We start from the raw sequence: 14545 nt of genomic DNA on the forward strand, positions 1-14545 counted from the left end.
CTTAAGATCGGGATCTAGGCGAGCATGCCACAGATAAGCCTCGTGCTCCAAACCGCTCTCAGAACTTCCCACCGGACTCATTTTTTAAAATCGTGTTTCATACTTAATTTATTTATTCATCGCGTAATAATTTTTGTATGTTCTGTTAGTGTAGTGTTTGCCACGCACTTTTATTATCGCGTGTATTTTTCATTCGTGCCGCGTATTTTTTTATTATTTAGCGAGCGTTGTAAATTCCTACGTATGGGGCTTTGTGTCACGCGTCGCGTCAGCGTGTTTGTGTGTGTGACCCGCCGGCCTTACATAAAGCTTTTCCCCTTCTGCTTGTAGTTTGTATATTCCTTTGTCATTATGTCTGGGGCATGATTTTATTTTATTAAACTGAGTTTTTGTTTGTACGTCGCCGCCCGCTCTTATGCCTCTAGTTCACGGTCGATTAGTCGTGGACCTCATCGCCGGTCAGCAGTCGAACCATCCGTAAATGCACGGGGGGTGGGTTTGCTTTCGCCCCATCTCCTCCGGTTCGGAGGGTGCGAATATTTACCGCCAATCTTTGACACTCCCCTATTTTCTCGTAGATTTCCCGGCAAAGTGCAAGCACGTCTTGTATGTACGAGACATACGATTCAGTAGCAGACTGAATTCGGGTAGCAAGTTCTTTTCTAGCAGCCTGCTGCCGACCAGTGGGATTTCCAAAGAGGTCACTGAGCTTCTACTTGAAAGCATCCCAGCTAGAGATCTCGTCTTCGTGTGTCCGGAACCAGACGGGAGAAGTTCCGCCCAAGTAGAAGAGGAGATTCACTAGCATAATGGTAGTGTTGAAGCGGTTGTTTCTGCTAACATGCTCATACAGGTTGAGCCAGTCCTCAACGTCAACATTATCTTGGCCGGAGAAGTCGCCAGAATCGCGGGGATTGGTAGCAGTGACGTACGTTGTTGTCGGCGTCGCAGGAGTAAAGCAGACGAGGTGTCATCACCGGGAGACATGGCGGAAAGCAGGACGGTGGGGCCGCGGCGGAGCTCCGTGGCAAGGGCGGTAAACGGCACCCTCATCCAAAATATTACGCGAACGAAGGATTAAGAGCTGGAGACTATTTACAAAGTATAATTACAAAGGATAACTGTAGTGCTGGCCAGTTCAGCCGACAGCTCGAGAGACCGAGACCGTTCGTCCTCTTCTTCGGGGCGCCCGCATGCATCGTCCACAAGAAACACAAAATATGCATGTATCAGTATTGTAGTTCGGATGTCATGTTCCCCGGCAGCGGCAAAGACAGACGTCCACGCTGGTGACATAAACTGCCGTCGCGAAGACATTGTGCACCATGTGATTCTTGTAATGTAATTTACGTCTAGCCGGGAATCCACAGAAGCTTCTGTTGTTGTTTCCGTGCCATCCGGAATAAGTGAAATAACTGAATTCGAGAAGCTGTCTCAGTACGAACTACAAAAGTTTGAATGTCGCCAGAACTGGTGGAAAATTGAATGACGAAAGAGGAAATGAGTGAAATCAAAGAAACTTCTTAGTTTCCATACTGATCAAACTCGAACCCCCGCGTCGAACGCTAGGATATTCAATGCTAAGTGCTGGAGTGTTCACGTTTTCCACATTTTCTCCTACCCTTGCCACCTGCCTTCTTTCTTTTCCTTTATGTGAGCCCATGGACTTTTAGAATGAATTTTCAGTACGCCTGAAGCGTTGTCGCCTACACCAGATAAAGAAGACACTGCACAATAATGTCCGAGCGCATGGAGCCTGAATTATTTCCTTCTGTCGGTAGTTTTAAATGGAGCGTCTTACTTGCCATCGGTTCCGGTGGAAGTAATGTGAGAAAATTATGTTGTCGCTAAATATTTCCTTTTGTTTGCCTCTTGAAGCATGCAAAGCGCACGGAAAGACAACACTAGTTACGAGCATATATGCTTGGTAGGAAAAGTAAGGGATGGAAATCTGGAATTAGTGTCCATGCGCGCCGCCAGTGCAACTCTTCAGTCAACGACCGAATGAAGGGGAAAACATGGCCTTACGTAAACTTTGTCCTTTCTGGCTACGAACCACCTAGTGGCTTCTCCTTTAACCTTTTTCATCTCAACTTTTGCTTTATAGGAATGATTTGTCTTACTTGCCCTGTGATTTCTACAGGCGTTATTTTTTCCTAACATCATAAATAAAGCTAACTCTTCTAAGATATGTAGTACATTATTAACCCATGGCGTTTGTCACTAAACAAAAGTCATCCAGATATAGCGAGAACCACGCTCAGGAGTGCCGGCATTTATTTAAGCAGCCAAAATTACAGAATGAAGCAAAACTGTTAACGGAAAAGCACTCCGCTGCTGTTAATATGCGTGTAGCACGCAGCACAGCTGATCCGCAAAGAAGCTACAGTTTGCTTATTCCAAGAAGCCGTTCCAAGTAATGAAAGAAAGATATATATATGCTCTCCATTATTTCCATTATGGTAGAATGAGTGCAGTGGCATACTTCCCTCTATTGACTTTGGCGGGAAAATGTAATGTTAGAGTGAGGCCTCCGAGATGTGTCGGCGCGCACCGTCCCATTGCGGAGGCTACGGTTGCGGCAGTGCGTGCGCTTCTTCCGTCATAATTGAAACGGCATGAGCGACGCATTATCATTTTTAGCGAATAAGTATATATATTTTTTTAAATTCGTCGCCAATACTATCCGCTTTCTGACAGCTCTTTTTTTTTTACTTTTTTACTGCAGGCAAGAAAAGAGCACGATAGATTCACCTCTTCTTGACGCGTCGAGCTGTGTTGTAAACTCCAGGCGTGGTCAAATAGCAATGAGACGAAAAGCTGTTAAGCGGTATTGGCTGCTCTTTTCTGTCAATGATGTGAAGCTGCAGAAAGTTGCAGCGATATCCCACAATTCCTTGCGAACTCACTTAAGTTATACGTACGCGCAATTTCCTGCAATCGCTTCAAGGCTTCCCGCTAACTATTACTGAGGTAACCATGCTACTGAATACAAACTTACAACACTCACCATACTGGGCTGGCTCTTGGCCTACTGCTGGTATTACAGCAATTCAGCTGCCACACTTTTTTCGTGGTCTTCCCCATGGCAAATAAATGCTAGAAAATGCGTGCGCGGGAGTCACTGGAAGCAGACTGCGCTGTGAGATGTCGGCTGCTTTTTCTCTGTCATGGCCCTGTTGTAGCGCCTCAACTGCGAACTTCAAGCCGAGCTGTTGTGAAGTCACGTCTTCCTAACAGAAATCCCAAGAACAGCCCCACATTCGAAATGTTCCTCTTCGAAACTTGGCAAGAAATTGCACGGGCGTTCCGATTAAGGTAGACTCGCACTGCTAGAGGAAGGCTTCTTTGACACTGTCAACCGCAAGCGGCAATGTGTGTGGGCGCAAATTTTAGAGACAGATATTATTTTGAATGCGGGGATATTGGGATGTATGCACAGCGCAGATAATGTCACTACTGCGGTGTTTCAATTCTCTATTTCAGTATGTGTGGTAAAGTGAATGACTAGAAATTTAACTAGCGCCTCTTTAATTAGCTGCAGCCCGGATACTGCAATTTGTCGTGCAAGTAATGTCGTTATCTTAAAGCAATCCACTTGGATAAGTCGAGTTTCATTATATGCGTATGTTCTGTTTATTTTCTGTTTACCTGTTCGAGTAAAAAAGAATCGCCTCCGTATTTGTACGCAACTGCAATTTATACCAGTTTCACTGTGTTCGTTGGGCAACCAAGCAAGATCAAAGTGCCTCGAGCGGCCTGTCGCGCCGCAATTTTGCGTGTAATCGCGTGCATTATTCAGGCTCGGAAAAACACTTTCATCTAGCACGTATTGAGCAATAGAATGCTGTATCGGCAGTTTTTCATGCTGCTCTACAATTCCAACATATAAATTTTTCGTCTAATATAATTGCGGAGTTGAATAAATAATTAGGACTAATTATCTAATTATGTGGAATGTACAAAGTATTCTGAGTATCTCCAAGTGACGGCAAACAACATTATCTTGGTTCGGTTCCGCTGCGGCGCCATTTGCATATGTTTAAAATTTGGCTCAAGTGACGTGAAGCACACTGTAAACCCAGCTTCGCACAGGGGCAGCTAGACACATGTTTAGGCGCCCATCAACATTCATCGCCGTCTGGTTGCCGTTTACGGAGATGCCTGTGCTGACGTCATTGCTGTGCGGAGGTGGGCAAGGCGCTCTTTGGGTACCATGTCAACTTATGACTGACATAAAAGAGTCGAGCAAGCGCACCGTACGAGCGCAAATCCCCTTATAACGCAAGAGGCGCTTAATGATGCGGTTCACTGAGCCAATGTAAATTGCGAGTGTTGCTGCGATTGTTGTTGCGAGTGTTGTTGCTTGGCGCTGCGAGTGCCCCGAATCAACTCGTCCACGTGTTGATGATCCTCATCAGAGGCCGTTGCGGGCCGTACACGTCGGTGCTGATCCTGGAGATTTGATGCGGCTGCATTTTGGTCTTTCCCAGTCCTTTCCCACCTCCGCACAGTGCTGACGTCAACGCAACCATCCCCGTAAGTTGCAGTCAGAAGGCGATTAATATTGATACGCGCACAACCTTCCGCACTCAGTAATTCAATTACAGCCCGCTGTTTCAACCAGGCGTCAGCACTGGATTCCCATTGATTGTTTGATTACTCTAAAACGAGTAGAGATAGAAAGGTGGGGCAAGTGACATTTTATAGCTCAAACATCAGTGTATTAATGATAAAGAGCTCGAAATGTTTCAACTAATATTGGCAAAGTAGTGGGCTTGGAGGCACTACTTCCTGAATCGCCCTCCTCTTTATGTGGTCCAAACAAAAGAAACTCGAAATGTGAATCACTTCAAAGTTATACAGGTCTCTCATATGCCGGCGAAGTACCATAGCGAAATAAGAGTATCAGGTAACACAAATGCTTTTCACATAAACACCATGGCTTAAGCATAAAATGAGAATCTGAAATATATTGCTAAATTCTGTTAGTTTGCAGCATACTTCATACAACACATTTATGAAACAGGGCACAATTTTTGTGTGACTCATGATTAGAAAAATAAACAAGCAATTTATTTTCAGATATAATTCGCAGTTGCCATATAAGCTTTAAAAGCTGGTTCATTAGGTTGTCATCTGAGTAATGAAGATGAGACATGTCGATTCACAGACGAAATAAGCGACCCAAAGTGAGGACTGGCCAGTTACATCGGAAGGAATAGCTGGGTTTAACCATATGCTTTTTAACTATGTAGCTTTAAAGAATTCAAATATATTATACAGTTACGGAGGAGACAACCCCTCATTTAAGATGCCTTTTAGAACTTATTTATTTATTTATTTATTTATTTATTTATTTATTTATTTATTTATTAAGGTGCGCCATCAGGACTGGAAGATATTACAAAAAGGAGTCGGTTGTGCATAATAAACAAATAGAGCAATTAGCTAAAGATACTTTCTTATTATACAACTTTATGTGCTCGTAAACGGTAAAAAGATTGCCCATAGGCACCAGGAAGGTAGCTTTAGTGTTACACAGTAATGCCAGATATTGCAAAAAATTCGCAAGGAAAGCAGTCTGTAATTAATGAGTACTGGCTACACAACATACACCAGTTTATGTTTGATGAAGCTTCCAATTATTAGTATTTTTGAGTATTTTTATGTGAAGGCGATTCCGTTCAAGGGTTGTGCGAAGCAAGAAAGAGAGTAAGAAACTTAGTGTGACTAGATCTTATGCCTAATTAATACCCGCCGCAGTTGCATAGTCTGGTATTGGGCTGCTGAGCACGAGGTCACGGGATCTAATCCCGGCCACGGCAGCCAGACTTCGATGGGGGCGAAATGCGAAAACACCCGTGTACTTAGATTTGGGTGCACGTTAAAGAACCCCAGGTGGTCAAGTTTCCCAAGTCCGCCACTAAGGCGTGCCCAATAATCAGATCATCGTTTTGGCTTGTAAAACTCCACAATTATAACAAATTAATGCCTAAATAATGAAGGTGATCATCACGATATGATGTATGTTGCAATGGAGATATCGGTTAAGAGGTGGGAAATGAACGTTAGCTTTATTTGCAGTTAGAGTAGCAATTCGATCATAAGTTGAAAATATAAAACTAGCAGAGTAATTGTACACAGTTCTAATGAGGTATTATGATTAATGGAATATCGTACGTCAAACGCATACTCTAATTTTGTTCGCATTTGGGTTTTCTATAGTAGTAACTTAAGAGAGGATGGTGCATTTTAAAAGCAGCTGTGCGAATAACCCAACGTTTGATTTCCGTTCTTAGTAATGTCGATATAGGTTGACCAGGTGAGTTTAGCCGTAATATGATCGCGTAAATACTTATATGAGTATGCAGGCTCCAGCACCGTGTTAAGTGCATCGAAGAGGAGTCGTTTTGAATGGGAGTTGGTCGGATGATGTTGCTGTTACGTCTGGTGTGCCGCAAGACTCCGTTCTGGGGCTGCTAATCTATCTTGTTTTTATTAATGATACTTGTGATGGGGGCATCGAAACACAGATAGGATTGCTTGCGGATGATTGTTCATTGTATAGAAGTCTATCTTACCAGACTGTTTTCTATTGGCGGCCGACATAAAGCGCATAGAAATATAGTGTGCCACTAATATTATGTCCCTCAAAGCAAATAAATGTATACACGTTAGTTTATTAGAAAAAGTAATAAAATGATATATAACTTAAGTGGCGAAAAATAAAAAGTCATCCATCAGTAAAATATTCAGGCGTTGTGCTGTCAGAGGATGGCTCTTGGTCAGAACAAGCTAACACTGCAGTTAGAATTGCAGGACATGCCTTGGATTCTTGCAACCAAGTGTAAAACACGGAAACATTGGCGTAAGAGAAACATCGTACAAAAATATCTATTAATACTATTGGGTATGCTTGCCCTTTGTAGGATCCGTTTTATGGTGTGCATTGGTGAATTAGAAAAAATCCAATCCATCGCGGCACTGTTTGTGCTGGGGAGAACGTTCTTATTCCATTAACAATGCCATCATCCCAAGTGTTTCTAAGGGTCGTTATTTATATTTAGGACTCATCAGTTCTTCCGACTTCACATGGACTGCGCAGATCCGACAGCTGACCAGGAAAGCAATGCAAAAATTGTTTTTTCTCAAGAGACTCTTGCTTCATTCGCAATTTGTACCTAAGTACCTTGGTTACGTCACAATTATTCGGCGCATCTTAGAATGTGCGAATATAGTTTGGTTTCTGCACACGAAAAATCACATCCACACACTCGAAATGATTCAAAGGAAAGCGGTCCGTTTTCTTTATAACCGCTACAAGCGTACCGATTTACCAATTGAGCTCTCACAATGTGCAGGCCTTCACACTCTGGGAAGCCGAGCGAAACTACATCGTTGAAGTTTTGTATATGCTACACCATAACTCATTTAAGCTTAACTATTCATATTTTATAAACTTTAAATCCACTCGCCAGAGTTGACAGAGGTACCCGAATAAACTAGAAGAGTTTTCTTGCAATAATAACGTGTTCTGGTTCTCCTACTTCGCGCAAGTTGTTCTAGAATAGAATGGACTGAACCCAAGTGTAACTGATCAGACAACGTTTCCAAATTTATTGAGCCTGCCGGGGAGGCAGTCCTCTCATTTACTTATTGATAGTGCTTGCGCCGCTCTATTTGTTCCCACCTACTCTGTATATTTTCTTTTTTCTGGTTGAAAAAAAATATCAGGATCGCAAATGTACATACATGTATGAAAGTTTGTACACCCAGTCCTGTAATAACCCCCATGGAGCAGACAGTAGGTTAAAATAGAAATAGAAAAAATATAAAAGCAATAAGAGCGTTTTCCAAGCGTAACAGCAATGAAAAAATGAACTTGGTTTGATTCCTTTGGTTGAACGACAAAGCAGCTAGCTAGGTTACGCCTTAAGCTGTTTTATTCAACCTTCCATAGTCATGCGAGACTCTACTCATCTGAAGGTGCAATATTATGTTCGATAGATCAACACCCTCCACTTAAATTTAGGCGGACCTTTCCATGACTGATCTCTCTGAATATTCATTTTTCTAAGAACCACTGCCTCTTCGAATTCACTGCCTGCGGATATGCTGTACCGCAACGATGTTGATGTTTGCTGTCCGCAATATTGCTTTATTTGCATTGATGAATAAAGAATAAAGTTCAAATCATCAGTGACACTCGCACAAATTTCTATTTACACCATTTAGTTGAGGCGTCAAGGTCAGAGAGGACTCTGTTGATATGCTCGCCATTTTTTATCTATAGATAACTCAATCTTCAATGAGCAGAACAGAGGGGCAGAATTTTTACTTAGTCGCACTATGGTGTCGCGGATACAAATTTCAAGCCTAAGTTTCTGAAGTCCCAGGCTTCACCTTTCCTCGCTATACAGCCATGTTTATTTGTTTTCCAAAGAAGAGATTGTTGACAGATACTTTAAAACTTGATTAAATTTAAATTCAGATCACACACTGAATCGATAGCGGTACAGTGGGTGGATACTGATCCCACAAGCATAGCGAAAGAAATCAGCATTTGCTACCCCGCAGCACCGACTCGTCATTCTCTAGCTTAATTATGAGCGCTGCAGATAATTAATGACTACACCTTTTTTCCGCATTTTCATTCGCAATGCGACGCATGTAGTAGGCATTCCCATTGTCCTGGGTCAGCTCAATTAGGCAGCGCCTTCATATTTGCAGAAATGGATAATGCTACTTTAGTTGCGCGTGCAAAGTTTCATTCGTCTCGGTTAATTGCGGCGTTATACTGTGCTACCATTTTTAGGCGTCTTGGGAGAACGAGATGTGACCCTGGCTCTCATTGTGTAGGAAATGGGTTTCAAGCGTGCATGCACATTGGAAGATGACATGCGCCAAAGTTTTAAGCTGTTTTTTTTCCATGTTAAGACAATTAAAATTTCTACTGCAACTTCTCCACAGCATTAAGTTCGCTGGAAATTTTGTAAGGTCGCACAAATCCTGTGAGTTTTTGAGATTGCCAAATTATATTTTGATAATCTTTCCGCCGTATGTTAAGAATAACTTGAAAACGGCACCTCTGTAATGCACTTTGTAGCATAGCGCCTTGAAATGTTTCGCTGTACATGGCTCTAGCATCTACTAAATTATTTCATGTAATGGTATACTGTAAACGTTATAAACTTCCAGAGGAGAGCATTTAGGGATCTTTAGTGAACCAGACGCTCTTCTGATGAACACCCATGCCTTCCTCCTTTCGTTCCTCTACTTCCTTGAAAACATTTCACGTTGCGTTGCCGCCGACAACGTGAAATGCGGCAAACAATCGTTGATCGTGCTGTGGCTCCAGCAAGGTGAATTATTGTCTGCCGTATTTGAAGCTGTCCTTCCCAGAGAGACCCCTTCCCATCGCAAGGCAATACACGACAGCTTGCTACTGTCGATTAAGGAGTGAAAGAATTAACCTAATTTAGGCATGTTGACGGAAACACCCCAAGGGTTTTCTTTTCCATATAGAGGGCGTTTCACTTAACTTGAACCAATGATATAAATAAAAGTGGTTAACCGAAACTGAATGAAACCAACGACACATGGTTTGCCATATTGTGGCGCTCTTTAGGCTATTTTTTATATTGCGCTAACTCAGCTCATTAACTAAGATCAAATATGCATATTTTTATTATTTGTTTGAGGTCCAAGTGCGTTTTGTTACCTTGTAGAGGGCATTAAAAAATGACCGATCCAATATTTTGTGGCAATGTACATGCTGCGGGGCGAGATTTTCCGGTGTTTAAAAAAAACCCGCAAAATATGAAAGAAAAACCACGTGACTGAGCTCATGCGCTATCGTATCGCGGCGCTATATCATTATTGTAATATCGTTATTATTTATTATCACAATTAAACGTCTCCTCTCTCTCGTTCAGGGTTACCTTCAAGTTGATCCTAATGATGTCGTCAAAGAGTTCGTCTGTGCAGTCGACGAGAGGCACCGCAACATGAATCCCGGCGCTGTTGACGACGATGCTGAGAGGTAGTGCAGATGCAAGGCGGATGCTGTTGAAGAGCTTCTCAACAGACGAAGCGTCGCCGATATCCAAGTATAGAGCCGTGTGTTTCGCTTCACCTGCGCAGCACAGTTAAGGCGCATTTAGTTCGACGCTTTCTCGTCGCCGACAACTGGTGAGACTTAAAAGCGCCTCCAATTTTTTGCAGAACACTAAATAACGCTCGAGTGGTCGCAGACACACACATACGCAAGTACAACCACGTTCAGTTGCACAACGAGGTCAATTCACTCGCGCATGCACAAACGCGAACACGCACGCGGACCCAGAACATCGCACGTCTTATGTCACCCAAACAAGCGGTACGCGCCGAGACTCACCCGTGGGTACGGGCCAGGCGAAGTCAGTGAGCTGTTGAAGCACAGCGCCGATGGCCACGCTGAAAGCACTTGCCATTCAGAGTCGGAGCATCAGATCAGAAATGAGAGGAAGCATCACGTCCACGACGACCGTGAAGGCTGCCGTCGCTTCCTTGTTTTAAGAAGAAGGTCAATGAGTGGTTGCAGAAGCTCCGTACAGGGATGTATGAAACGCCTAGAGAAACTAACGAGCCCCAAGAACTCTCGCAATTTGCGAAGTTCTGTCGGCTGTGGTAAATCATTCACTGCTTGGTGGGAGATGAGTGAGGACGGATGCCTGACGAATAGATGCGATGGCCTAGGAACTCCAGCTCCGAATCAAAGAACACAATTTTCTAGGCATTCATGACGAAACCATATTGCTGCAGGTGTTCAAATAGTGCACGCATAGGGCACTCGGGGTCTGCTCGAGTTGCACTCGCGGCAAGAATGTCACCGATGTAGGTGAGTATAGTTCAAAGGCCGCGCATCCCCTCTGCACTGAACTGTAGAAAAGCTTGAGCAGCGTTGCGGAGTCCAAAAGGCCTTCGCCCATACTCAAACAGGACAAAGGGAGTTGTGATGGCAGTCTTACGAATGTCTGCGCGCTCCACGGTGTTAGGATGGTGTGCTTTTACATGGCACACTTCACTAACTATAGAGCCGTCAACGTGGTTAGAAGTAAAATCCTGGATGTGAGGCAGCGGGTAGCTGTTGTAGCTGTACCGTTGAGGGCGCGGTAGTTCCTATGGTAGGAGATGCAGTGATGACGTCCAAGAGCTCGCTGATGGGCATATTATTCTCAGCGGTCGCATGTTGTCCAATTATCGCTTGTCTATTTCCAATCGTTCGCCAAATAGGGGACGTAGGTGGGCAGTGACAGGTGGACCACGTGTAACGATTTGATGTGTCGAGGCATGCTGAGCTGCCTGGGTACGGTTGCAGGGCTTCGTGAGATCTCGGAACTTGGCGAGAAGGTTCTAAAATGGAGAACTCGAGATGAGCGTGTGTATGGCGGTGAGCGCCAGGTCGCAGAGCACACCGGAGATGGAGAGGCGGGTCATGATGACGTTTAGCTGATGACGCCAGATGCTAAGTCCAAGTCGCAGTATGAGAGGAAGACGGACCTCCATCGGATGGATAACGTCGGCTGTTACAAACACCCACCAAACCGTGTGACGCAGGCCCAGGTCAGCGGTCAATGAGCGGAAACTGTACATGGCTATCGATGAAGAGTTACCGGCACGTAGTGTTCCTCCTGTGGACCTGGACAGGCGATCCTCGTTCGTAGGCGGTCGTACGCTTACTTCTGCTCCCGTGTCCACGAGGAAGCTCGATCGTCCGGGAAATCGAATTCATTACTACGAAAAGGTGGCCACGTTCAGGAGCGCGGTCAAAGGCCACGGTCTGTGATCCCGCTCACCATTTCTCGACCTACTACAGGGCAAGTGCATTTTATTGTGCCGTGCTGGAACATCCTGTGGTATCAGCAGACCTGAGAGATAATCGAATGACGCGAGAAGTCACTGCGCGGAAAATAACGCCCTGAATGCGGAGAGTGCTGTTAACGTGACGGCGTCTCTAGAGCGGCTATTGAAGCTGTCAGGTGGTCTACGGGCTCTTCTAACCTTGAAACAGCTGACGTCTGAAACAGAGTGACTGGGACCTTGCATGTAGGCAGCGGTTTCAGCCGGACAGGTGACCTCATAGACGATGTGAGCCAACGCAGCATGGCGATTGAGGTAAAACTAGCCTGCAGCAGCCAGACAGAGGTGGACGAACTATGGAATGCGCCGCAGGATCAGCTCCTTGAGCAACATGCCGTGCGTGCTGATGTCGGTCTCGCCCAAAATCCACCACAAAGCGCTGAGCAATTGTGAAGGCCGAGCTTTTCACCGGTAAGGAGCTGTTCGAGGCGCACGCACTTGGCTGGCTTTGTGCGTTGTCGCCTAGCGGCTCGGCATTGGGATAGGCCGCCCTTTCAGCAAGATCTCATGGCAGAGATGAGAAGTGGTGGTAGTACCGTGTAGTATCCCAGGTAATGTGGTGAAGGTGGAACTGCCCCTACAGCTGAGTAAACTACCCTTCGTGAGTGTTTAGGCAAGACGGCTGCATGCGGAGTTGGACCATCCGCCGGATTGGAGTCCACCTGATTTGCTAGGGAGGCGGTTGAAATATGACCCGCTCATGGAAGGCAGAGTGAGCTCATTTTATGTCCCGAGTCACCACTGTAGGTAAGGCACACCAGGACAAGACGTCTAACTCCAAGACCTAACTCCCTGCCGTGTCACGCTCATGCGTTTGCCATGAACCGCGCATGTTTATTTTCGTCTTTCTCGTATGCTTGAGCTGTCGGAAGAGGGCACTACGGATTTTGCAGTGTCATGCGAAGCACGTGTGATGTCATATTAACAGCGCATCGTTCATCGCTATATAAGCGCTGAGTTTGGGGCGCTCCGTGTTCTTCTTGGCTCAGCACTCACGGGCTAATAAACTGTTACGTTGGTGGTCACTTTAGTTCTGCTCTCACGGTTATAACATATTGGCAACGAGGGCGGGAATAAAATTATCTCGGGTTGCCGGGAACCACTGGCAGTGGTTCCTGAGTGTGGTGCCAGGAAACTGGCAGATGCACACGAATGGAAGGTTCGATCAGTTCATTGAGGACGGCGACGAAGATCTTGAGTCCTACGTGGAGACTTTCAAGCCCTTCCTGAACGCCCCTAAAGTTAGCGACGACCTGAAGGCGTCAGGATTTATAACGGCAATAGGAAAAAAGCATACAAAACTCAGAAAACTTTGCTGGAACGGGAAAAGCCTGAAAACGAGACATACGCACATTTGGTGCAAATCCTACAAGAGCAATACGTACCAAAATCATCTGTAATTGCAGAATGGTTCAAATTAAATCGTTTCTAGCAAGAAGGCGAAACGATGGCAGCTTTCGGGGTAGAGCTGGAGCGGTTGGCGGCATCCTGCGACTTTGGGGCGTTTCTGGACGAGTTCCTTTGCGACCGTTTCGTAACCGGGCTTTGTGATAGAGACACTCAAGCAGAGTTGCTGAAGAAGAGCAAGTTGATGTTTAAAGATGCCTGCGATATTGCAAGGAGTATCGAGTTGGCCGACAAGAAATTCCAAGATTTTCAGCCCAGTGGGGGGCAAGGAACGGTCAGCGCTTCTCACCACAAGCCAGACAGCGGGAAACTCCCACTGTGCTGGAGAGAAGCTACTACGGTACCCGCTGGGACAAAGGGCGACGGAATCACCGTACTGTTTCCGATGCGGCTTAGAGCATGAAGCGTCTACCTGCAAATTTCGCAAATATTGTGGGCGGTTATGCAAAGGTGTTGGACATCTAACGAGGATTTGCAAAAGTATCTGCGAACTCTGCGACGAAAATATCTGAGACTCTACGAACGCAATCGATGAGCAGTGTGACGCGGGTGAACTTTTGCTGCGCAATATCTATTTGTGTGAGTGGCGCAAGGGACATTACGAAATTTGTCTGAAGCTAGAGCAGAAAAGGGTTCGCATGCAGGGTGACGCGAGTGCATCTATATCAATTGTACCAGAGCCAATGTACAAAAAATACTGGCCCAACCTACCCAAAGAGTCATGCAATCTTAACCTAAAGAGTTAGGGAGGCACTCCACTGCCGGTAACGGGAAAGCTAACCGTTTCGATAGAGAACAACGGTTAGCACAAGCAGCTTCCACTAATTGTCGTGAATACAAAAGAGAATACCAAACCTTTGCTCTTGGGACGGAACTTGTTGGCGGCATTTAAATTAGATTGGTCTATTGTGCACGGGATTAGCTTGAACAAAGTGGCATCGTTGCTTGAAAAGTATGGTAAGATTTTTGAACCTACCTTGGGCTTAATCAAGAACAGTGCAATTAAATTATAGCTTAAAGAGGGTAGTACGCCAGTCTTTTCTAAACAGGGATCAGTGCCGTTTGTGGTAGGGAAGCAGTATCTTCGAAGTTGCAGAATCTCGTGCAGGCAGGAGAATTAGTACCTGTTCAGCAGAGCGAATGGGCGACACCACTAGTGGTCGTACCTAAACCGAACAACCAGGTCAGGGTTTGTGATGATTTCAAGGTGACACTAAATTCGTGCTTTAGAATG

At 45.1% G+C, this 14545-nt stretch overlaps 1 protein-coding gene and 1 pseudogene across 1 annotated transcript in view; one reads left to right on the forward strand and one right to left on the reverse strand.

Moving 5' to 3' along the window:
- Positions 1–10475, reverse strand: part of LOC142559376 (estradiol 17-beta-dehydrogenase 8-like) — a 35110-nt gene extending 24635 nt beyond the window's left edge. Inside the window, exons 1-2 of the mRNA XM_075670981.1 lie at positions 10400–10475; positions 9945–10138 (exon numbers count right to left, since the gene is read on the reverse strand). Of these exons, the coding sequence (XP_075527096.1) occupies positions 9945–10138; positions 10400–10475 (270 nt within the window). The remainder of the gene's footprint in view (positions 1–9944; positions 10139–10399) is intronic.
- Positions 10476–13046: 2571 nt separating this feature from the next.
- On the forward strand, positions 13047–13714 carry LOC142559377 (uncharacterized; annotated as a pseudogene).
- Positions 13715–14545: the final 831 nt, after the last annotated feature.

This window comes from Dermacentor variabilis, chromosome 10 (assembly GCF_050947875.1).
Source record: "Dermacentor variabilis isolate Ectoservices chromosome 10, ASM5094787v1, whole genome shotgun sequence".
Classification (NCBI taxonomy): Eukaryota; Metazoa; Arthropoda; class Arachnida; order Ixodida; family Ixodidae; genus Dermacentor; species Dermacentor variabilis.